Genomic DNA, 26502 nt, shown 5'->3' with positions numbered 1-26502 from the left:
TTGAGATGGGATCTTGCTATGTTCTGTTGTAGGCTCTTGCCAACTTCAGTGACTCTGTACATACTGATAAGGACCCTCATGACTGCAGTTATCCACGATATGTGTGCACTCCCTGTTGGGTGGTATCCAGAGCATTCAATCTAAATACTCATGATGGTCCTTTGCAGGCTGGTTTATGATACCCTTGTTCACTATGAATGCACATGGAGACGTGGAGCCCTGTGAGCTCAGGGCATGAATGTGTACCCTATATCTGGGGATTCAACACATGACAAACAGAGACAGAAGGTACTACGCTGCCAATTCACAACCTGCACCAGGTCAGTGGCAGGTGCCTATAGGACACTCAGTCCTGGAGAAGGAAGGTGCACACTCACAGGTGTGAGGAGTGGGAACAAAGGGGAACATTCTTCCAGAGACTGCTCTTCACTGAGGGGAAGAAATAAGAACTCTCACTCACAGACCACATTCCTTCAGGTGCCAGCTGTGCACAGTACCTGCTTGATCTGGGCACTTACAGACCCAAGCTGGGACTGTGAGCTGCTTCTTTACTTAAGGATAGCTTTGTAACAACCTTTACACACAATGATATGTATCAGGAGAAAGGGTATAGCACACAGTGCAGAATTTTGAGATAAATACAAATAGGTGTACATGAGCTAGGATGTCATTTAATGTGAAAAATTTCAGTGTGATCTATAATACTTATGTACTTATATATGTATGTATTCCTGCATGCTGGGACTGAAAGCAGGGCCTCATGTATTATAATACACACATGCCCTACACCTGGCGCACTTGAGCCTCAGTCACTATAATGACAAGTGCCCATGTTCACTGCACAGCCATGCTGGATTCCATAGAGGAAAGTCTACAAATACTCCCATATACAAACTGCGTAAGACAGCATGTTTAATGCATTGCATTGAAAAGCATGCCTAGCCTCTACCCACTATATACCAGTAGCAACCACCAACCCCCAGCATGACAACAAATGTCACAAGATGGACAATGTCCTCTGACAGGAAGTATTTACTGGTATACAGTCAGATATTTTAAAATAATCTCCAATACTATATTTAACACTTTCATTGGAAAATTAACATCCAAATTACATAAATTGATGATTTTCTCTCCTTACAAAGTTTATACATAAAAAGTCAGAAGTCGTGTTGAAAGTTTTGACAAGTTAAAGGAATGTATGAATATTTACTCTATTCAAGGTGTTAATGAAAGGTACCTGCCTGATAAGGCATTCTCAACTTCCTGTTACTTCTCTATTTGATTGCTTCTATTTTCCATAAACTGACTTGGGAATCAAAGGTAACAGTACAGGTTTCTCTCATGTGGGAATTTTTGAAATATTAAGAGATGTAACTTCTCTCAGAAACTTTATAAAGTGTATCAGTTACAGTTTGCAAGGAAATGCAAACAGATCATGCACTGGTCCACCAGAGTACTTCTCACTCATGTGAACTAAGAAGGGAGCATTCTGGGATACAAGTCAGAAGACCTCTGCTCTCTCCAGTCAATTAGTTTGTCTCAAGTCCCAGTGACTATCTCTGGCTCTCAAGGCCACCTAGTATGTCATGCTCACTTGAGGCCCAGAATGCATGAGAACTCAGGGAGCAGAACCTGATGGAGGTTCTGGGCTGGGCTGTGGAGAATGACTGCCACAGGTGCATGTTCTGCTGTGCAGCTCAGCTCCAGGGCCCACACACAGATGTGCTCCCTGGAGGCTGAGCACCCCAGAGAAGACTGGTCTCTGGGAGCCTCCTGCGTGGGCTTCTCTCTCTGAGTTCCCTGGAGTCTGTTGACATGCCCACTCACAAACACTCTCCCCACACTCGCTCACTTTGCGAGGATTCCCTGTGGCATTCTCTGGTGCCTGGTGGAAGAGTTGTCCACACATATCATATTCGTGCCGTTTTACCCAGGTGTGTTCTCTGATGGACAGTGAAGGATGACTTACGGTAGAAAGTTTTCCTGCATTCTTGACATTCATACTGCTTCTCATTCTGGTGAGTCATCTGATGCCTGCTGAGGTAGGACTTCTGGTGAAAGGCTTTTTCACACTTGTGACACTCGTAGGGCTTCTCACCCGTGTGAGTTCTCCGATGCACAGTGAGGTGTGACTTGCAGTAGAAAGCCTTCCTGCAGTCCTCGCAGACATAGGGCTTGTGGCCCGTGTGAGCCCTCTGATGGACGGTGAGGGAAGACTTGTGCAGGAAAGTCTTCCTGCACGCGTCACAGGTGTACGGCTTGTTGCCTGAGTGCGTTTTCTGATGCACAGTGAGGGACGACTTATGGAGGAAAGCCTTCCTGCAGTGCTCGCACTCGTAGGGCTTCTCATCTGTGTGAGTTCCCTGGTGTGTGCTGAGGTGTGACTTCTGGTAGAAGGTTTTCCCACACACGTCACACTCATAGGGCTTCTCACCTGTGTGGGTTCTCTGGTGCACAGTGAGGTTAGACTTGCGGTTGAAAGTCTTCCTGCACTCCTCACAGGCGTAGGGCTTGTCGCCCGTGTGAATTCTCTGGTGCACGGTGAGGTGTGACTTAGAGTAGAAAGTCTTCCTGCATGCTTCACAGGCATAGGGCTTCTCACCTGTGTGAGTCCTCTGATGCACAGTGAGATCTGACTTACAGTAGAAACTTTTCCTACACTTCTTACACTCGTAGGGCTTCTCACCTGTGTGAGTTCTCTGGTGAATTGTGAGGGATGACTTATGGTAGAAAGTCTTCCTGCACTCCTTACACCCATAGGGCTTCTCGCCTGTGTGCGTGCCCTGGTGCCTGCTGAGGTGCGACTTCCGGGAAAAGGATTTCCCACACACACTGCACCCGAAGGGCTTCTCACCTGTGGGAGTTCCCTGGTGCCCGCTGGGGTGGGACTTCTGGTGAAAGTGCTTTCTACATTCGTGACTTCCAAAGGGTTTTGCTCTTCTGTGGGTTCTCTGGCGCTCAGTAAGTTGTGTCTTCTGACAGAAGTTCTCACGTTCATTACACATATGGGGCTTTTCCTCTGACTGAGACCTCTGAAGTTTTGCAAGGTATGGCTTCTTAATCAATGGTTTCTTACCATTGCAACATTCATAACATTTCTGTATTCTCTGTATTTTCTTAAGCATAGTGAGTTTAGAGTTTTTACAGAAAGTTTCTCCACATATATTATATGCAGAAGTTTTCTCCCTTACCTGAGTCATCTCTTGAGCAGTAAGTGCCACCTTATCCAGGACTCTCCCACATTCACTGAGCATGCTGGGGGTCTCTCCCACATGCAGCCTCTTCAGTGTCCACACTGCCTTCGCTGTGAAGGATTTACCCTGTCCACAATGTTGGAACCGCTGATGCCCACTTTGAACCTTGTGGAGACTAGGCCGCTCAGGAGGCCTGGGGGGCTTCCCAGGGACATCAAGACCACCAGGCTCCTCTCCAGCCTGCACCTCCTCAGGCTCACTAGGGAGAAGTTCCTTCTGCCACACATCAAGCCCCTCTGGCCCACCCTTTGGATCCAGACTTGAAACAGGCTTTGAGCTCAAGTTAAACCTTGTTCCTAATGTGAACCTCTGCTCAGTTGGGGTACTGCTGTTGGGGAGTACAACTTGCCAGAAATGTCTCCCTGGCTTTTCCTGGATGGTCTCCTTCAAGCCATTTGCTTTCTGGACATCTAAAATGATACAAAAAAGAATAATATCCATGAAACATACATGGGCATTTCTTATAGAATTCAAACATAAAGAAATGCTTTCTTATCCAAATGACATGAAACTGTAAGAAAGTTGTGTTGATTTATGAGTGTTTTGTCCCTAATGAATGTAAAAAATTATAATTAGTAATTTTAGTATCAAATCACATTACTTTGTTGCTTGAGGTTATTCTTCTAAAATGTAGGAAGACGTTTGGTTAAAACACTCACTGAGTACCTCGCTGAAGGTTTCCGTGGTTTTCATCTACTACTTGTTCTGCCTCTTCTTTTTCTCTAGTTCTTTCATAGAACATTTGTGGGTAAAATTCCACCCTGTTCTGCTTCTCTTACAGGTTTGTAGTGGCCAAGTTTTCGTAGGTTAGCTACTTACACCATTCAGGCATGGCTGATCTGTCTCTCACTGGAGCAGGAATATAGTTTAGGAAAGGACTGTTATCTACATGTTTTAGTTTTCACTTTTCCCTGAGGAAATGTAGTAGAAACCTTTGGGGTTTTACAAACCTAACCTAGAGACAGCGTCCACTAAATTCCTAATCTAAAGTATCTTATGGTTCTCAGGAATCTCCAATCCACCTTCTTGCTGCCATCTTTGAAATGTGTCTCTCTGGCTTAACACTCCTGGCGTTCTTTCCCAATGCCAGACACAGGTACCCTGGTTGCAGCTCACTACGTCTGTAGGCTTTTGTGTTTGGAATTCACCTATCTTCTGTTTTCACAGAAAACAAATCTCCTGTCTTTGAATGACTTCTACAGCATGAAGGGTAAATGTTAAGTACAAATTCCACTTCTGAACAGAAATTAAAGCCTTTCAGCATGAAATTCTAGGTTTCCTTGGCCTATAGACCCAAGGTCTCCTGCTTGTCCTACCCAGTCCAGGACTGCCCATTCTCATGCACCTATGCTGGGTGTTCCTCACCTCATGAGTCCTGATAAGAGTGCACAAGGCTCTAGCATGTACCTCTCTTCTCATTTTCTATCAGTTCCTTAGGTGACAACCTGAATAACTATGATTTAAATACTAGCATAGGCTACTGACTTCCAAATTTGTATCTCCATTATAATCATGACCATTCTCAAGTCTAGATTTTATATCTACCTGTGTTTTATATACCAAACTTAGGTTCATTTCAAAATGAACCTAAATTACAATCTCCTTAAAACTTCCTTTCCTTTGCCTTTCTTAAAATAAAACATGTTTTTCTTTCTCTCATCCTGATAAAATATTCTTTTTGGCTCCTATTTTACTGCCAAATATTATATACATAAACATATGCGTATATGTGTGTGTGTGTGTGTGTGTGTGTGTGTGTGTGTGTGTGTAGGTTTCGTTTTTCTCCTCAACAAAATGTAAATACTTTAAGAGAAGATGCATTTGTTTTATTAATGTTGATATCCACACAATTTAAAAAAACCACTGCCTATGAAGCGATCAACCAGCAAGTGCTGAAGGAACTTATGTGAATACATGCCTGGAACAATAGGTTATGAAACCAGAGGAAAGAGAGCAACCAACAGAAATGTCAACACGATTCATAGAAGGTTGGATTTTGGTAAATTTAAAGAAGTAGACCTTATGAGAACATAAACATGGATATACATGAGACAGCACTCCTTGGAGACTGTATAAAGGAAGGGTCTGATGCACAGGACCTGCTTCCTCAGGACTGGGACCTGAGGAAACACGGAGGACAGCAGCTCGTCGTGGCCGATGTCTGTGGGGCTCTCCTCATCCTGGTCTCTCTGCACAGTCTGCACTGACTGACCTGGGAGGCTCTGGTGTGGGGCTCCCTCCACCATCCACGGCCCGGCTCCTTGCTCCAGCCTGAAGATCACCTCAGGTTTTGCAACGCAGTGCCCTGTGAACAGAAAACAGTGAAAGACTTGTGCCAAACTGCTAGTCAGGTGCACTTGGGAACGAAAGCATCTCAGGAGCTGTGCAATGATGGGACTGGTCTGAACACTCTGTGAGAGCATTTTTGCTCACACTCTTATGGTCTGGAACGATGCACTGAGGCAGAACTCAACAGCTGGAGAAAGAATTCAAAGGATGATTTTTTAAGAAAACCAAGGAGACAGAAGAGAATACAGATGGACAATAAAAAGAAGTTAGAAATACACTTTATGAAATACAGAAGAAATTGGATAAAGACATCCATGAAATAAAAAAGAACCAATCAGAAATCATGGGAGATAACAAACTCTGTTAGGTCGGAATTTGGGCGACTGTAGGAGGCAGAGCAGAGCAATTGAGACAAAGGGCAGCGCCAGTGACCAATCAAAGCGGACAGGAAAACTCCACTGATCCTTAATATCCACCAGTCACTCAGCAGGATCCATACCCATTCCGGCCTATAAAGACCCTGGGCAGCCGGGGCCATGTGTGATTTTCTCTGGCTCCTGTACCCCAGAGGGCTGGGAATTTCGCCCGAGAGTCAAATTCCAATAAAGCTTGCTTCTGCCACTTTCTGTCCGATTTTATTTGGCCACTAACTGTGCCCTGAGCTTACAAACAATAAAATTTAAAAAAAAAGAAGGAAGGAAAAAAAGTAAGCAAAGCAAGTCAGCTAAAAGCCTCAATGGCATAATTGATCAGGTAGAAGAACCAAGTTTCTGACCTTGAAGACAGATATGTTAAAATAATAATGTCAGATCATAAAAAGAGAAAAATTAAGAATGAAGAAAGCTGGACACAGCAGCGCATACCTGTATTCCTAGCACTCAGGAGCCTGAGGTAGGAGAATCATGAGTTCAAAACCAGCCTCAGCAACTTAGCAAGGCCCTAAGCAACTCAGGTGACCCTGTCTCTAAATAAAATACAAAAAAGGGCTGGGGAATGTGGTTCAGTGGCTGAGTGCCCCTGAGTTCAATCCCTGATACCAAAAAAAAAAAAAAAAGAAGAATGAAAAAAGCCTTTAAGACTTTAAGACTTGAGGTCATCATAAAGCAAGCAGACATTGCATTGCAGACATTTCAGAGAGTAGACATAAGACTTTAAGACTTGAGGTCATCATAAAGCAAGCAAACATTTGCATTGCAGACATTTCAGACAGAGAATAGACATTAAAAAAACATGTGATGAAATAACTTGTGAAACTTTTAAATCTGGGAAATATATGGGCATTTGGTCCAGGAAGATTCCTTATGAATTTTAGCAAAGCATGTTCCTCTGAATCATGTTGGAGTCAAACTGTCAAAACTACAAGCCAAAGGGAACTGTGCAAACTGCAAGAGAAAAATATCAAGTCACCTACAAAAAAAGAGACCCCCATTAGAGAAGCAGTAGATTCTTAACAGAAACTTCACAGGTTAACAATGGAAGCTCTGGGGGGGAAATGCGGGCCAAGAATGTGTGTAAGCACAAAAGGATGAGAAGCAGACCTCAACGGATTCAGAGAAGCCTTTATTTATTTGTGGACTCGGGCGCCATTGGCATCAACTTTCCGGATAGGAAAATAGTCGTCGGTTACAGAGGGGATTTTGGTTTTATAGGGTATAATGAGGATGATGTGATCATTGGAAACCCCACATGCAGTTTTGACCATCATAGGCTAGTTGAAGAGGGTGAAACCAGACCCTGAGGGATGAGTACTCAAATCCTGCCCATTGTTATTTAGGACTAACTGGCCACCAGGGAAGGTCAAGGTTTAGGGCCCAGCATTCAGTATCTGCCTCTTTCCCCTCCCTCCTCCTGAGCCACACCACCCCTACATTTTTCTTGGGAAGCCATCTTATAGGAATATTATTTTCCATAACCCTTCAATGTGTACCCAGAAAAAATATCCTTCTGAAATAAAGAAGAGTTTTCAGGACAAGCAAAAGCTGAGGGAATTCTTCACCAATAGATCAGCCCTACAATAGTGCCTTAGGGAGGAGGAGTCCTACGCTAGAGTTGAAAGGATGATAACTACCATCAAGACACACAAAAGTGCAGAATAGAGAGAGAAACATAAAGTAATATAAAGCTGCTCCCCCACCCTTCACGTTGCAGTCATTTTCCCTGCCTCCCAACTACTTGTCAGTCTGTGAACATCCTAGCTAGCTATTGGTTTATCAGTCAGCTTGCAAGTATCCTTCTCCATTATTGGTCCCCTGTTAGCCTGGCGGAATTCAACTGCTTAAGGATAGCTTCCCCGCCATCTTTTCTCTTGCTTTCTCTCTCCTACTCACTTTTCACACTCTCTCTTGCGCGCGCCCTTTCTCTTTTCCTCTCATTTTTTCTCTTACCCTGCAGGGAGACACTCTGTTTGCTTAATAAACTCCCTTATGCGATTTCCCGTGTCTGGCTTGGTTTTCGTGGGTTTCTTACAGAAACAGAATGAGCCCCAATCAATATAGAAAACCACTAAATGAGAATTAACCAGAGAAGAAGAAATGAAACGGATATTCAAAACAACCAGGAAAGAAAATAACAATGACCGGAGAATGTCTGTACTTATCAGTAATAACCCTGAATGTGTAAACAGATGGGATTTCCCAAGAGATGACTGAAGGGATAAAAAAAAATCTAGACACAATGATATGCTGCCTGAAAGCAAACACTTCACCAGTGCAGAGCTCCGGGACTGGAAGTGAAGGGGAGAAAAGAATACACCCTGCAAACAGGACTGCCAGGAGGACAAGGACTGCATTTGCATCACATAAAGCATATGAAATCCAATCTGCATCACAGAAGGCACTGCACAATGATAAGGGCATGAGTTCAGCGGGAGTAAGCAATAACTGCAAGGAGACACACACCGGATGTTGGAGCACTCGTTTGTAAAGCACAGTTACTAGGTCTAAAGGAGGGGCAGATGTTAATTCAGTACGCATGGGGACTTCAACACCCATCAACAGACAGGTAGTCTTAGCAATCAGTGAGCAAAGAAACACTGGTGTTCAACCAGACCACAGACTAGCTGAACCTGCAGACACTGACAGAGCATTTCACTCAATGGCTGAAGGATATACATTCTTCTCATCAGCATACTGAATATTCTCTAGGATAGGTCAAATGTCAGGGCACAAAATAAGTCTCTACAAATTAAAAAAATTGAAATCATACTATGTGTTTTCTCTGACCACAGTAGAAAAACCTAGACATTGACCATATGAGGAACATTAGAAACTGTACAAATATATGGAAACTAAATGTCCTCTAAATGATTGATTGGTAAGAAAGAAATTACAATGCAAATTTTAGAATTTATTGAGACAAATGAAGTTGAAAACACAATATGACAAAACCTATGGATACAAAATCAGTACTATGGAGCAAAAACATTACTAAAGTGGAATTTTATAGCAATAAGTACCTACAAACAAACAAAACAAAACAAAAATTTCAAATTAACAACATAATTTTGCAATGTAAGGAATTAGAAAAGGAAAAACAAACCAAATCCAAATTAAGTAGGAAGAAAGGTCTCAGCAAAAATGAAGGAAATTGAGATTGAAAACAAAACAAAACAAACAAACGAATACAAAGAACTAATAAAACAAATAATTTTTTTTAAGATAAATGAAACAAACTTTTAGCTAGGCTAACTAGGGGAAAACAGAAGACTCAAATAAATTACATTAGACATGACAAAGAACACATTAAAAGTGAAATCACAGAAACACAAAGGACCAATAGCAACTACACGCCAACTGAAAATCTGGAAAATATGGATAAATTGCTGGATACATAACCTACCAAAATTGAACCATGAGGACTTAAGAAAATCAGAACAGACTAATAATTCATAATGAGACTGAATCAGGAAGGAAAAAGCTCCCAACAAAGTAAAGCCCAGGACTGGAGAGCTTCACTGGTAAATTGGGCCAACTTTTAAAGAATTAACATGAATTCTAAAATTGTTCAAAAGTCCTGAAAGGGAGGGAACCCTCCAAACTCAAAAAGTGAGACCAGCATTACCCTGGTATAAAAACAGACAAAATGACAACAACAAAAAATAAAGATCAATAATCCGAGGAGATGAACATAAATGCAATGCTCAACAAAATTCGCACATAGTATCATACACCATGAGCATGAGTGACCTGTCCCAAGCACGCAATACTGGCTCAATATATGCAAATCAATAAATGTAATTCTTCATATCAACAGAATAAATACATGAATATCTCAACAGACACAAAAAGGAAGATGATAAAATTCAACATCCTTTTATTATAACAACTCTCAAAAACCCAGAAAGAGTGTACCTCAATGCCACATAGGACAAACCCACAGCCTACATCCTTTTAATTTTTTAATGGACACAATACCTCTATTTATTTATTTAGTTAGTTATTTTTATGTGGTGCTGAGGATCACACCCAGTGCCTCACATGTGGTAGGCAAGTGCTCTGTCCCTGAGCTATAACCCAGTTCCAGTCAACATCTTAACGAATGGGGGAAACATGAAATTGTTCCCTCTAAAATCTGTAGTAAGAAAAGGATGTCCACTTTTACCACAATTATGCAATATAGTATTGGAAGTCTTAGCCATAGAAATAAGACAAGCAAACAAAATAAAGGGTATCCAGATCAGAAAGGAGGTCAAACTGTCCTTATTTAAAAAGAACATGATTGTGTATGTAGGAAAACCTAAAGACTACAACAACAACAACAACAACAACAAATTGTGAGGAGAGATAAATGAATTCAGTAAGGTTTCAGGAAACAAAATCAACATGAACTGGATTCATGCAGCCAGGATTACAGCTTATCAGAAATCAAAGACTGCAGTAATAACACATTTTGTAAATTGTAAAAAAAAAAAAAAAGAAAAGAAAATCTGTAGGTTTTTTATTGATATATTATCAATAATGAAGTTGCTGAAAAAAGAAAACAATCCCATTCATAATAGCTACTGAAAAATAAAATCTTAGAATAAATTTTGCCAAACAAGTGACAAATCTCTACATGAAAATCATGAAATACTAAAAGAAATTAAGAGAGATACTAAAAGAAATCAAATACACACACACACACACACACACACACACACACACACACACACACACAGAGAGAGAATAACCCACTGTCATGAATTGGGAGAGCATTTAAAATGTCCACACTACCCCAAATGACTTACATATAGTACAATACTCATTTAAATACCAATGAACTAGAAAAAAAGAGTTCTAAACTTGGTGTGGATGCACAAAAGATCCTGAACAGTAAAAGCAATTCTGGACACAATGAACAAATCTGGAATTAGTACAAAAGCTGTCTTCAAAACATACCACAAGTGACAAAAATACAGCAGGCTACTGGCATAAGGAAAGACAAATAGACCAATGGAACATGAGAGAGAAACCAGTAATATATATTTACAGCCAACTGATTTTCACCAATGGCAGCATGAGCATACATTGAGAAAAAGAGTTTTCTTCAGCAAATGCTCAGAAACTGGACATCCATATGCAGAAAAAAGATATTAGACCCCATCTCTCACCACACACAGAAATCAACACAAAATGCACTAAAAACTTCAATATTAAGACCTGAAATCATGACTGCTAGGGGAAAACAGAAGGAACAGAGGGGAAGCACTTCAGGACATTGATCCAGGCAGCACTTTCTTTTTTTAAATATGGGGTCTTGTTATGTTTGTACAGGCTGGTCTCAAATTCCTGGGCTAGAGTGATCCTTCTACTTTAGCCCCCCAAAATGCAAGGGACTAAGGCATGCACCACCCAAGCCCTATGCAAACATTTTTTTGACATGACCCCAAAAGTACAGACAACAATAGCAAAAACTAATAAATGAGATTATATCAAACTAAAAAGCTTCTGTACAAAAAAGCAGAGTGAACAGTCAAGGTACATCATGCAGAAAATCTTCACTGTTTACCCAATAAACATTAACTTCTGGAATCTATGAGGAACTCAACTCAACAGCAGAGAAACAAATAATACAATTAAAAACTGGACAGATGACCGGGAATATGCATTTCTCAAAAGAGGACACGAACAACCCACAAGTATATGACTAAACCTCCACATCTCTGATTAGAACCAGGATGAGGCATTAATGCACTGCAGGTAGAATGGCTATTATCAAAATGATTCAATGTAACACAGGCCATGAAGGATTCAGAGGAAGAAGTGCTCTCCCAAGATGTGGGTGGGAAAGAGAGCCACTATGAAAACCAGAAAGAAGTCTCCTCAAAAATTAAAAATAGAACTTACCATATGATACCAACCCAGTGCTTTGAAGGGAAAGCTGTGCTAGTACATTTACTGTAGCACTGTTCACAAAAGCCACAATATGGCTCAACCTCAGTGTGCACGGACAGATAAAAGGATAAAGAAAGCATGGTACATATGCACATTTAAAAAACAAAATTCCGTCATTTGTAGCAACATGAATGTAACTGAAGAACACTACGTTAACTGAAATAAATCAGGTAGAGAAAGACAAATCCTGCATATTCCCACATATGTGGAGAAAACAGCGTTTACCAGAGCAGGGGAAACACGGTAACTACTATGTTCAGGGGTGCTTTTGGATAGTAGGAACAACTTTTAATATTCCATAGCATAGTAGAACAACTATGGTTGACAACAATTAATTGAACATTTCAAAATAGCTAGTAAAGAGAATTTTAAATGTTCCCAGTACAAAGAAGTGATACATATGTGAGTGATGGACTTGCCAATTACCCTGATCTGACCATTGCACACTGTATACATGTACTGAAATGCCACACTCTACCCCATAAATATGTGCAATTACTATGTGTCAATTAAAATATATCATAGTAGTATTAAAACTTAAAAATGGTTCCAATATTTGCTGACAAAGAAAATGCTTCCAGTAAGATTACCAGGGCGTTTCACTCACCCAAGGACACCAGGCTGCAGTAGGTCTCCAGCATCACATCCCTGTAGAGGGTCCTCTGAGCATCATCCAGGTCCTGCCACTCCTCCCAGGTGAAGTCCACAGACACGTCCTCGAAGGACACCATCCCCTGTAAGGGAACATGTCTCCTCAGCCCAAGCCCTCCACCTGGGGTCAGAACAGGAATACGGAGCTCACTCTTGTGTGTGAACATGTGTTTTAGGTAAGAGGCAACTCATGCCATGTGTGGTGGCGCACACCTGTAATCCTTGCAACTTGGGAGGCTGGGGCAGAACTGCCAAGTTCAAAGCCAGTCTCAGCAACTTATCGAAGCCCTAAGCAACTTAGTGAGACCCTGCCTCAAAATAAAAAATATAAAAAGGGCTGGGGATGTGGCTCACTGGTTAAACGCCCCTGGGTTCAGTCTCTAGGACCAAATTAAAAAAAAAAAAAAGCAATTTGACTACATTCTGTATCATGAGAAGAAAGTCAATAAAAATATACTACCTCATAGAAATTTAGTAATTCAAAATATACTATTACAGAATTTTTCCTGGCAAGAACAGGATGAATACAATTCTGCTCCTGAAAAGAGCCGATTATCCAGTCTGAAGACATAAACACATACTAGGGATAATGTGTTAGATAACCTAAGTCACATGTTCAGCATAGAACAGGCACTTCACTGTTGGATCTTCTACCTGAACGTGTCTCATGAGTATGAAGCAATAGTCAAGGGGTTTCCATCCTCATATCAGATAAAGTGGACTTCAAGCCAAAGTTAGTCAGAAGGGATAAAGAGGGACATTTCATACTGCTTAAGGGAACCATACATCAACAAGGCATAACAATCGTAAATATCTATGCCCCAAACAATGGAGCATCTACATACATCAAATTCTTCTCAATTTCAAGAATCAAATAGACCACAACACAATAATACTGGGTGACTTTAACATACCTCTCTCACCACTGGATGGATCTTCCAAAAACTAAACAAAGAAACTACAGAAGTCAATTAATCAATAATTTAGACTTCACAGACATATATAGAATATTTCATCCATCAATGAGCAAATACACTTTCTTCTCAGCAGCACATAGATCCTTCTCTAAAACAGACCATATATTATGCCACAAAGCAACTCTTAGCAAATATGAAAAAATATTTTTCTATCTAATCATAATAGATTAAAATTAGAACTCAATGATAAAATTAAAAATAGGAACTACTCCAACACCTAGAGATTAAATAATATGCTATTGAATGAACAATGGATAGTGGAAGACATCAGTGAGGAGATAAAAAAATTCCTAGAGGTAAATGAGAACACCAATACAACATATCAAAATCTCTGGGACACTGTGAAGGCAGTGTTAAGAGGAAAGTTCACTGCATTGAGTTCATTCATTAAAAGAATAAAAAGTAAACAAACAAATGACCTAATATTACATCTCAAAGTCCTAGAAAAAGAAGAACAAATCAATACCAAAAGTAGTAGAAGATAGGAAATAATTAAAATCAATGCTAAAGTCAATGAAACCAAAACAAAAGAAACAATTAAAAAAAAGACCAAACAAAAAGTTCGTTCTTTGAAAAACATAAATAAAATTGATAAACCCTTAGCCACACTAATGAGGAGTGAGAAAACTCAAATTACTAAAATTCATGAAAAAGGAAATATAATGACAGACACTATTGAAATACAGAAGATAATTAGAAACTTTTGAAAATTTATACTCCAATAAAACAGAAAATCTCAAGGACATCAACAAATTTCTAGAGACATAAAACTTACCCAAACTGGATTAGGAGGACATACACAATTTAAACAGACCAATTTTAAGCAATGAAATAGAAGATGCCATCAAAAGCCTACAAACTAAGAAAAGTCCAGGACCAGATGGATTCTCAGCTGAGTTCTACAAGACCTTCAAAGAAGTTCTCATTCCAATACTCCTCAAAGTATTCCATGAAATAGAAAAGGAAGGAACCCTTCCAAACTCATTCTATGAGGCTAATATCACCCTGATACTCAAACCAGGCAAAGACACATCAAGGAAAGAAAACTTCAGATCAATATCTCTGATGAACATAGATGCAAAATTTCTCAACAAAATTCTGGAAAATCACATACAAAAACATATCAAAAAGACAGTGTACCACAATCAAGGGGTTCATCCCAGGGATGCAAGTTTGGTTCAACATACAGAAATCAATAAACATAATTCAGTACCTCAATAGACTTAAAGATAAGAACCATATGATCATCTCAATAGATGCAGAAAAAGCATGTGACAAAATACAGCACCACTTCATGTTCAAAACACTAGAAAAAATAGAGATAATAGGAACATAACTCAACATTATTAAAAACTATGTATGCTAAACCCAACACCAACATCATCCTAAATGGAGAAAAATTGACAGTATTCTCTCTAAAAACTGGAACAAGACAGGGATGCCCTCTTTCACCACTTCTATTCAATATAGTTCTTGAAACTCTAGCCAGAGCAATCAGACAGACCAAAGAAATTAAAGGGATACAAATAGGAAAAGAAGAACTCAAACTATCACTATTTGCCAGCAACATGATTCTATACTTAGAGGATCCAAAAAATTCACCAGAAAACTTCTAGAACTAATAAATAAATTCAGTAAAGTAGCAGAATATAAAATTAACACCCACAAATCAAATGCATTTCTGAAAGAGAAATTAGGAAAACTATCCCACACACAATAGACTCAAAACAAACAAACAAACAAGCAAAAACCTTGGGAATCAACCTAACAAAAGGGTGAAAGACCTCTACAATAAAAACTACAGAACACTAAAAAGAGAAACTAGAAACTAAAGAAGGCCTTAGAAGATGGAAAGATCTCCCTTGTTCTTGAATAGGCAGAATTAATATTGTCAAAATAGCCATACTATCAAAAGTGTTATACTGATTTAATATATTTCCAATTAAAATCCCAATGACATTCCTCATAAAATAGAAAAAGCAATCATGGAATTCATTTGGAAAAATAAGAGACCCAGAATAGTCAAAGCAATACTTAGCAACAAGAGTGAAGCAGGAGGCATCAAACTATCAGACCTTAAACTACACTCCAGAGCAATAGTAACAAAAATGGCATGGTACTGGCACCAAAATAGACATGTAGACCAATGGTACAAAATAGAAGACACAGAGACAAACCCACAAAAATATGGTTATCTCATAGTAGACAAAAGGTGCCAAAAACATACAGGAGAAAAGATGGTCTATTCAACAAATGATGCTGGGAAAATTGGAAATCCATATGCAGCAAAATGAAATTAAATTTCTAAATCTCACCCTGCACAAAGTTCAACTCAAAGTGGATCAAGGACCTGGAATTAGACCAGAGACCCTGCACCTAATAGAAGAAAAAGCAGGCCCAAATCTTCATCATGTTAACTTAGGACCTGACTTCCTTAACAAGACTCCTAAAGTGCAAGAAATAAAATTAAGAATCAGAAATGGGATGCATTCAAACTAAAAAGCTGCTTCTCAGCAAAACAAACAAACAAACAAACAAAAAAACAATAATGGGAAGAGTGAGCCTACAGAATGGGAGAAAATCTTTACCACAAGCACATCAGATAGAGCACTAATCTCCAGGATGTATAAAAAACTAAAACAACTTAATACCAAAAAAATCAAATGACCCAATCAATAAATGGGCTAAGGAACTGAGCAAACACTTCACAGAAGATACACAATCAATCCACAAATATATGAAAAAATGTTCAACATCTCTAACAATTAGAGAAATGCAAATCAAAACTACTTTAAGATTTCCTCTTACACCAGTCAGAATTGCAATTATCATGAATACAAGCAACAATTAGTGTTGGCAAGGATGTGGGGAAAGAGGAACACGCACACGTTGCAGGTGGGACTGCAAATTGGTGCAACCACTCTGAAAAGCAGCATGGAGATTCCTTAGAAAAATTGGAATGGAACCACCATTTGACCCAGCTATCCTGCTCCTCAGTCTATACCCAAAGGACTTAAAGTCAGCATACTACAGTAACACAGTCACATCAATGTTTATAACAGCTCAATTCACAATAGCTAAACTGTGGAACCAATCTAGATGCCCTTCAATAGATGAATGGATAAAGAAACTGTGGTACATATATACACAATGGAATATTGCTCAATCTTAAAGAAAAATAAAATTATGGCATTTGCAAGTAATGGATGAAGTTGGAGAATATCATGCTAAGTGAAGTAAGCCAATCCCAAGAAACCAAAGACCAAATGTTTTCTCTGATAAGTGGATGCCAATCCATAATGGGGGGAGGGGAGCAAGGGAAGAATGAGAAACTTTGGATAGGGCAGAGGGGAGGGAGGAGGGTGGGAAAGATGGTGGAATGAGACAAACATTACCCTGTGTGCACGAATGGTGTGACTCTGAATCAGGTACAACCCCAGAAATGAAAAGTTGTACTCCATTTGTATACAATGAGTCCAAATGTATTCTGCTGTCATGTGTAACTAATCAGAACAAATTAAAAAAATAAAATTAAATTTTAAAAAGTTCAATTATATTTTCATTTCTTTTTTAAACATGGAACATATTTTTCCTGTGTAATTTTCAAAAACAGCAAATTTATTTTAAAAGATTTAGAGGCCAGGGTAGAGCACTGGCCTAGCGTAAGACCCTGGGTTCAATTCCCAGTGCAAGTAAACAAACAAAAAAATAAAAGGTTTATGCCAGAATTCCAACTGAACTTTTCAAAATTATGCTTAAGTTCTCCAACAAGATATATAATTACCTGATCCCATCTCCCCAAACCAAGTTACCTAGTTACCTGATCCCATCTTCCAAGTCCAGCTATCTGGTTATCTGATCCCAGGTTCTATTCTTTTTTTGAAATTGTTGCTATTTTGTTGAATGTTAATTTATTGAATGTTCTTAGTAGAATAATTTTGAGGATACTCTCTTGTGGTTTAGGTATAAATTACATGGGTATCATAATCTTTCTCATTTTTGAGTTTCTCTTATTTAAATTAACTAGTACTTTTCCTATAGTGGGAAACAGTCGCAGCGAGGCAGCATCTTTAGCCGTTCTTGTTTCCCTGGTCATGCTGCCTTTTAGGCATGGAGACATGCACTCATCGTGTGAACAAGAATGTCCTGAGTTCTCTGTTACTGAGGGATCTTAATTTTTAGATACCTTCTGCATACCTACGTGGATGATCATAGGATTTTTTCTATAGAACTATGAATATAATTAAATACACTGACTTCTTAATATTTTCCTTTCCTTAATTCCTAGAACACATATTTATAAATCATCAGTTTTCATGGCCTGTTGCTCTCCCTTCCTTGCTGTTCACGTTCCCTTGGATTCCATCAGGTTTCCATTCTTCTTCAGTCTCTCAGGTTCTCCCTGAGCCATTTCACCCACTCAGGTGGCTTCAGTTGCCCTGAGGTCCTGCTGCTGTTAACATCTTCATCTTTTCCTTAAGCCTCTCTTAGGTTCTCTGAGTCACTGCGCCCTCAAAAAGCCCAGGATGCAAGGGCCAGCTGTTTAGTCCTGAGGAAGTATCCCTATCCACTCCTGGCTTTACATGGCTGCCTTCTTGATGTGCACTCACACAGTGGAGGCCACCAATCCTTTGAGGTTAGGACCAGCACTGAGGGCCTCATTTAGCCAGTTACCTCCTAAAAGCCTCATCTCCAGTGAAGTAACATTTGGCTTTAGCAATAGACTTCAACATATAAATTCCTTGGAGACACAGTTTATCCATTGCATTTGTTATTACACTTTCTCTGAAGAAAGTTTAAATATCCTCTTTCAGTGAAACTCAAGTAGGTTTATATTTCCCCACTTGCTTTTAGCTGATTGAAGGCATTTGGATGAGGTGAGGTGATCTCAGAAGTTGTAGGAGCCGTACACACAGCTGTGGATCCATGGTCTTCCTTTTTTCCCCCCGAGAGCTAACAATGCTACATACAGAAATACTCTTCGCTCTGATACTCTGAAGCAAAGAGCAACAAACCCTTCTCTGACCCTTCAAGCACAGGAACTGTAAGTCAAAAATAAATATGCTTCTGGTCTACCTGGGAAATTAATTAGCACCATAACAACAAAACCAACACCACAAGCAATGACAATGATCAGTGCAAAGCTGGTGATCCGTGCTATCAATGCTAAATGAAGGGCTAAAACAGTACCAAGTGACTCACTGCCTGTCCACAGTGCTACCTAAGGCAGCTGTCACTCATGCACTACTTAGAATAACAGCAACTATGCAATGTGTTACTAAGTCATGTGTTTGCCTCATGCACTTACAGCAAAAGGAAAAGAGGCTGAAAAGCAGAATGAGAGCAGTATATTTCAGTTACTTTCACTGTTTAGTAAAATGTCATAATGCTGAATTCATGAAAGAAAAAGCAATGTTGAAGTAAGAATAAAAGAGAATAAGAAACTATTAGAAATGTAAGAACATGTAGGATTCCAAAATTCTGAAAGCATTTTTCATTTCTTATTTTACTATTTAAAATTTTTAAAGTTGTCTCTCATAGCTCTCACAGAAAAAAATACAAAAAAGCCTTCAAAAAGCAACAAATGACAAGTAAAAAAATTAATTTTATGATATTGTTAAGACCTGTGACTAGATTAAATTTACCTCCACAGGTAAAATGAAATAGAGGAAAGATTTAGAGATTTAGAATGGAGTCCTCCTAAGAAAATTTTGAGGTAGAAAAAAAACACATTAACTTTGGGGATAAACCCCACAAAGGCATATCTCAAAAAAAAAAAAAAAAAAAAACCAAAAAACAAAACACTAAAAACAACAGAGATAGGTAGAATGATAAAGACATAAATCTATCAATCTATCTATACTTGTTAAGAGTCATACCATCATAAAAACAATCAACCAGGCATGGGGGAGCATGTGTGTAGACCTAGTTACTCTGAGGAGTAGTTGAGGCAGGAAGATGCAAGTTCAAGGCCAGCCTAGGTAACTTAGGGAGACCCTGTTTCAAAATAAAATTAAAAAGTGCTGGGGATGCAGCTCAGTAGTAAAGCGCCTCTGGGTTTCCAAACCCAGTAGCAACCAACAAAAAGAAACAAAATGAATAAAAAAAAAAAAAAAAAAAAAAAAAAAAAACAAAACAAAAAAAAAAAAAAAGGCCCCCTACCCTTGAACATAACAGATTGAAAGGCACTCATCAAGACCAACCTGGGTGACAGGAAAAGAGTTCCAGAAGCAGAGAGAACTGCTGTAAAGAAGAGTGGCTAGGAGCCCCTAGGTGCAGAACCCAGGCTAATGAAGGAAGGCATCCACTCTTGGTAGAGGGGATTCAACACCTACCCAGGGTTTCAAATGCCATGAAGATATGACTCTAGTGTCCTCCCCATTCCCCCAGTTTCCTGCTGCCCTGTTCACACATCACCCTTCTATACTGGGTACACAGTGGGATGAACCTTCTCTTTGTAGGTCACAAGTCCCTGGAACATGAGGGCTTACGTGTGGGTGACATGAGCTCCAGGCATTGTTCAGAGATCTTGGAATTACAGTGCAAAGTGCTGAACAGTTGGGACATAGGGGTATCTATGAGGAGAGAGGAAGTGAGAAACATGTGAAAGAGGAATTCCAGGTGTGGTGATACCAGCCCACATGTTTGAACTGCTGTTTGTTTTTGAGAGAAGACCATATGCTGTCACTCCCACAACAAAGGAACCCTGGAAAGGGGAGGTAACTCACACTGGACAAGGGGAATGTCAGAAGTGAACTGTCACTTCTGATAAGCAGTAAAAGCTGGTATTTGAGCCACTGCTCTTTTCCTTCCAGTTGCCATGGTCAGAATGCTCCAGAACGACCTGTCAAGCTGCCATAGCTACTGAGAGTCGATGCACACCTGGAATGTGTGACCCTTTAATAATTTAGGTTGCAGTTACCAAAACACAACCTAGGTCACTACACCTGATATTTTAAAAACCCACAAAAAGCATCATCTGGAGAAGACCATTCCAGTGTACAGATGACAACCCAAACCTACAGGGAATCCATGGGATGGACAGATGAGCACTTGAATAATGTGTCTCTATTTAGTAAGTGCATAAAAAGTAAAGAATTACATGATGGGACTACTCTGCTTTTTATCAGTTAGGAAAGGACATGTTTTCAGTATATAACTAAAAATTGAGAAACCTGAGTGCATACATAAAAAAATTTCCTCTTATGAACAAAGAAAAAACACATAGCAAAGTCAAAAGAAAAACAAGTCACATCACAAAAAAAACTACCTTCCCCATAAAGTATTATAGTAATAAGAAAAAACAGAGCATCCCAATGAAAAGTGAGCCAAAATGACATGGCACTCTCCCCACCCTCCACAGATCTGAAGTTTTGAAAATATGAAGACATGCTTGAATTCTGACAAAAATTGAAAAACACAAATTAAAAATATACTGCAATGCATTTTTTTTTTTCACCTAAAAGAATTAACAAAATTCCAGCAGCTTAAAAAGGTCACAGTTTGTGAAGCAGGGAGAACGTGACCAACCTCATGGTTGTACTTTCAAAGAGGGAGCTCTCTGTGTCTGGGTGTCTTGCACCCATGGATTCAACCACAGAAAACACTTTCTAAATGTGATGAAAATTAAGAACCCGTTCAATCAAGAAGCCTTGTCTACAAATCACAAACTATATAGTGAAGAACTCTTCCCAAAGAAAGGTTCTGCCTTCAGGTTTTGCCCAGATCTGGGGACTTTCTCTCTGTCCCTGAGTGTCTTGCCTGGTATGAATGTGGTTCACCTTAAGCCTTTGGACACACGGACAGTCCATGCGTACAATGTGATCTGTGATGATAGGCCCGAGTCATGTGATATCAGCTTGAACTTGGGATGTACTGGAGACTAAGGTCAAACACACGATGTCAGTGTGACTAGATCCTAAAACGACTCTAAAATGGGCCTGAATAAGATGGCCTTCATGTTAATATCCCATGACTGTTAAAGGCCACTGTTGTATGGAGAAAGAGCCAAAGACAACAGGTCAACACTGAAAGAAAATAATCTGAAGTTCATGCAAAAGGACTCTTGGACCTTGCTATATGTGTTGGTCTCTTGGTCAATTTTAGTGGATCCTTTCATAACAATAAACCATAACCATGAGTACAAAGGCAAATTGCTTATAGGTATTATTGTACAGGAGGGTGATTCTGGGGACCCCAAAACTTACAGTCAGCATCAGAATCATGGTCTTGGGGATATCAGAATATCTTAAATCAGGAAACAACATGAAGTTAAGTACACCGAGGCATGCCTCTGATCAAACTGACAGAAACCAGGAAGGATGACAGAAATCTGGATCAATACAAATGAACAAAGAATGCTGGAAATGATAAACATGGGAGTAGACATGCTTTGAGTCTACATTCAAACTCTTTATAAAAGTCACTGACCATTTGAAGCAAGATAAAAATGTGTGCTGTGTTTATGACACACTGGATTAAAATGTTAGCTCAGAAGAGATAAATGCAAGTGTATCACTATGAAGTTTTTACATTTTCCACAAAGTGGCACAACACTGCCATAAGGCAGAATGTAAGTCAAAGATGAATACTCTGGACCATGAAGCAACCATCTAAAAAGTGGCAACCAATAAGGAGAACACAGGTTACTTCCTTCCACCTCATTCTGTATTCTCTCTGCCTTCAGCAAGTACCTCATCAGGCCCTGGTTCTTTACCTGGAGGGGTAACCCACACCTCAATTCCTGAAGAGTCTGGGACATTTGCCCCACAACCTGGATTGGGTTCATGACCTTAAGGGAGGGCCCACCATACTGTCCAAGGAATTTCCTGCACTCCAGAGACACTCTTCCCTTCCTCCACCATAAAGGAGTCCACTTTCCCTTTGGTTGCCTGCACCAGTCATGCCTGCCAATGCTGCAAGTTCCTTAGCTTGTTGACTCAGAGCTATGGGGAGACCTGAGTGGCCAGGAGGAAGCCTTATCTTCCATTTCAATGGAACAATTGTTGCGACTCCTGATAGAAGTATTCTTCCCATCAGGAACTATAAGTCACCAGAGCTTAAGATTATGGGGACAGGAAGCAAAAGTTTTCCTGGTGGGTTACTAGGGGGAATGGGAATGACTATTTCTACCTCCTCCCCTTAATCCTGGACCTGTAAATCCTAGCTTTTGGAGGAACAACTACACATTGGACTTTGATTCAGGACCTATACAACAATCTGGAGAACTTTGCCCCAGTCCTAGAAGGTATTCCACCTAACTGTGTTGTAACTGAGTCTTCAAGTGACCAAGGCACTGTTCTACCAAGCCAGCTACTCCAGGATCCTGGGGATTACAGTAAGACTAGCAATTTCCAGGAGCATGGGCCCACTACACACTGCTTTAGTTGTGATGTGAGCTCTCTGGTCAGAGGCACTGCTGTGAGGAACACCATGGTGGTGGGTAAGGAATTTGCTAAGTCCACAGATGGTAGTTTGGCAGAAGGGTTAATATACAGAATCCATACCTAGAATAAGTGACTATTCCAGTAAGAACTAAGTGCTGACCCTTTCATGCTGGAAGTGGTCCAATGTAAACAAATTGTGTAAAGTACAGGAGGTGGGTAGGACTTGGCTGAAGGAAGTGAGTCCTTGGGGGAGTGCCCTTGGGGACTCTAACTTGTCCCTGGCCCTGTCCTCTCTCACTGTTTCCCAGGTCCCATGGGCTGAACAGCTTTGCTCTACCACACCCTTGTACCACACCCTTGCACTGCATCATCTCATGCTCAGGAATGAAGGAACCAGCCAAGCATGGACTGAAACCTCTAAAACCATGGATTGGCTTCTCAGAGATTCTGTCACAGTGATGAACAGATGGCCGATACATGTTGCTTCCAAGTCCCTGACCATGCAGCCAAACCACTAGCTGCAGCTCATGAATTGGTAAATAGCTGCACATCTGGCCTTGCTTCCTTCCAAGCAAATGTACCACCAGGCACAGTGCCAAAAGCTCTGCACTCTACAAAACTTCCCTCCATCGCTGTCCACAGGGATGTAACCGAAAGGGGTTGTATTGCTGCAGCTGTCCACTTCAGGTGGTGCCTGCATAAAGTGCAGAACCAAATGCACACACCAAGCATCTACAGATCATTCCTCCCAAAAGCTGCAGAAAAAAACATTTTCCCAGCAGTGCACTGGAATATTTTCAAGGACCGATCACATCACAGTCCACTGAACAAGCCTCAGCACATTTTTATTTATTTATTTTTTGTGGTGCTGGGGATCAAACCCAGGGCTTTGTGCATGCAAGGCAAACACTCTACCATCTGAGTTATATCTCCAGCCCTCAGCACATTTTTAAACACTAGAATTATACCAAGTAACCACAATGCAATAAAACTATAAAGAAATAATAAGAAAAACTTGGGAAACTATGTAAATACATGGAAATTATACCACTTACTTCAGAATACACATTGGCTCAAGGTATAAATTAAGAAGGAAATTTAAGTTTCCAGAAACAAATTAAAATGGAGACACAACATAACAAAACCTATGGGGTACAGGAAAAGCAGTGCTAAGAGGAAAGTTTATAGGAATCAATGCCCATAGCAAAAAGACCTCAACTAAACAACTTATCATTGCATTTCAAGGAATTAGAAAAAAAAAAAAAAAAAAAAAACCCCAAAATAATGATATAAAAAAATTGAACACAAGAATGGAATGTACCTCAACATAATAAAGGCCATTTATAAGAAGCCAACAAAGGCTGAGAACTTTCTAAGATTGGAATAAGACAAACGTGTACACTTTATCCTTGCATTAAATACTTATGGAAGTCCTAGTTTGAGCAATCAATCAGGTAGGAGAAAGACATACAAATTGGAAAAAAAGAAGTCAAATTATCCCTGGTTCTAGATGACTAGATCTTTTTATAAAAAACCCTATGAACTCCACCAATAAATGAATTCAGCAATGTTGCAGGATACAAAAACCAAAATACTAAAAACAGTAGCACTACTACCTGCTAATAATGATCTGAAAGAAAAATCAAGAAAGCAATATATTTACAATAGCTACAAAACAAATAAGATACCTATGAAAATTATATGAAATACAATGAAAATACAATGAAGTAAAACAAATGCAATGAACAAAATACAATTAAAATTATAAAGCACTGATGAAAGAAACTGAAGAGGACACAAAGTGGAAAGACACCCTGTGTACATGGTTTGGAAGACTCAATGTTGTTAAAATGACCATAGTACTAAAAATAATTCACAGATTCAATGCAATCCCTATGAAAATATCAAAGACATTCCTCATGAAACTAGAAAACACAATTCTAATACCCGTAAGGAACCACAAAAATGTTTGATGGCCAAAGCCACGTGAGTACAAAGAACAAAGCAGGAGGCATTACACTACCTGGTGTCAAAATATACTACAGGCTGCAGTCATCTAAGCAGTAAGGCACTGGCATGAACACAGGAACAGAATGGTCAGTCCAGAAGAAAATCCACTCAGCCACAGCCACCTGATTTTTGACAAAGGTGTTAAGAATATGTGTTGGAGAAAGGATGGTCTTTTCAACAAATGGTGCTGGGAAAACTGGATATCCACATACAGAAAAATGAAACTAGACCCTTGTCTTTTACCAGTTACAAAAATCAACTCCAACTGGACTACAGATTTAATTGTAAGACCTGAAACTGTGAAACCACTAGAAGAAATCACAGGGAAAATGCTTCAGGACATTGAAATGATTTTTTTGTATGTGACCCCTTAAAGCACATAAAACAAAATGGAAACAAACTAAAAAGCTTTTTAAAAGCAAACAAAATAATCAGCAGAGTGCAATCAGATATCACTTTACATCAGTAAAGATGGCTACTATATAAACCAATAAGGATAACAGGTACTGGTGAGGATGTGGAGACAAGGGAACACTTGCACACTAATGTGAAAACATACATTAGAACCGATATTATAGAAAACAGTACAGCAGCTCTTCAAAAGGGGAAAAATGAACTACCAGCTGATCTAGCAGTTCCATTACTGAGTATATATATCCAAAGGAAATGAGGTCAATATGCCAGAGAGACCAGCAGCTCCATGTTCACCAACAACAAATGTCTACCAACAGATGAATGGATAAAGATAATGTGGTATATACACAATGGAACTATTCAGCCACAGAAGAGAACAGGACACTGTCCTCTGTGTCATCATGGGTGGAAGTGGAGATCATACATAAGCCAGGTGCACACAAAGGTACTGCACGATCATGCTTATGTAGAATTCAAAAACCATGATCTCATGAAGTGGAGGGCAGGGTGGTAGTTTCCTAGAGGCTGGGGAGAGCAGGGAAAGGCTGAGCAATGTGTACTACTTCAGTCAAACAGAGCAGGAATCTCTCTACTGGACACCTGGGTGACAAGAGGTAACAATGGCATGCTGAACATCTAAAAAAGCTACAAGAAAGAACTTCTTACTTTTTCCTGTATTGATTAAAAAAATTTTTTTAAAGGAAAAAATGAACTTTGTTTTTAACCAAGTTTTAGCCACAGGTCTGTGTGATAACAAATCTGTTTTCTCTACAGATTTTCAAGTGACTGGTTGAAATGACTAAATTAGATACAATCTTTAAGAGTCAAGACAGTTTTGATAGAAATAATTTTCTATAAGATAACTAACCTAATCATATTTAAGCAAAAGGAAGGTATTAAGAACTGCTCCCTGTTTATTCTCTGTGTATCCTTCTCGACTCTCACTGAAACTGCACCTACTGAGTGCTTACTCCTAGGCCTCATCACACTGGCTTGCTAGAAGCACAGCTCAAGAGGCTCTTTTGTTAGTTTCTGCCATGAACTTACTCATACTTTTTTCTTTTTCCCTTAATGAAAGGATGAAAATCTTTGTTAAGCAAACACACCCTTCATGTCTTGCCAACTTGACATTTCCAATGTTAAAAAT

The 26502-nt window shown here is 39.6% G+C and overlaps 1 protein-coding gene across 7 annotated transcripts in view; it reads right to left on the bottom strand.

The window, feature by feature from the left end:
- LOC306663070 (uncharacterized protein) overlaps positions 1-26502 on the bottom strand; it is a 49842-nt gene that overhangs the window by 9973 nt on the left and 13367 nt on the right. For 5 of the 7 annotated variants that reach the window (XM_079143413.1, XM_079143415.1, XM_079143414.1 and 2 more), the window contains 3 exons: positions 12525-12651; positions 5470-5562; positions 1973-3667 (listed from right to left, as the gene is read on the bottom strand). In XM_079143413.1, the coding sequence (XP_078999539.1) occupies positions 1973-3667; positions 5470-5562; positions 12525-12651 (1915 nt within the window). Of the gene's footprint in view, positions 1-1972; positions 3668-5469; positions 5563-12524; positions 12690-26502 lie in introns of all 7 variants that reach the window. The other 2 variants (XM_079143417.1, XM_079143416.1) reach the window with 1 other exon arrangement.

Source organism: Sciurus vulgaris, assembly GCF_902686455.1.
Source record: "Sciurus vulgaris genome assembly, chromosome: 6".
Classification (NCBI taxonomy): Eukaryota; Metazoa; Chordata; class Mammalia; order Rodentia; family Sciuridae; genus Sciurus; species Sciurus vulgaris.
The sequence above is the reverse complement of the archived record's forward strand: the minus strand, read 5'-3'. Positions and strand labels throughout refer to the sequence as shown.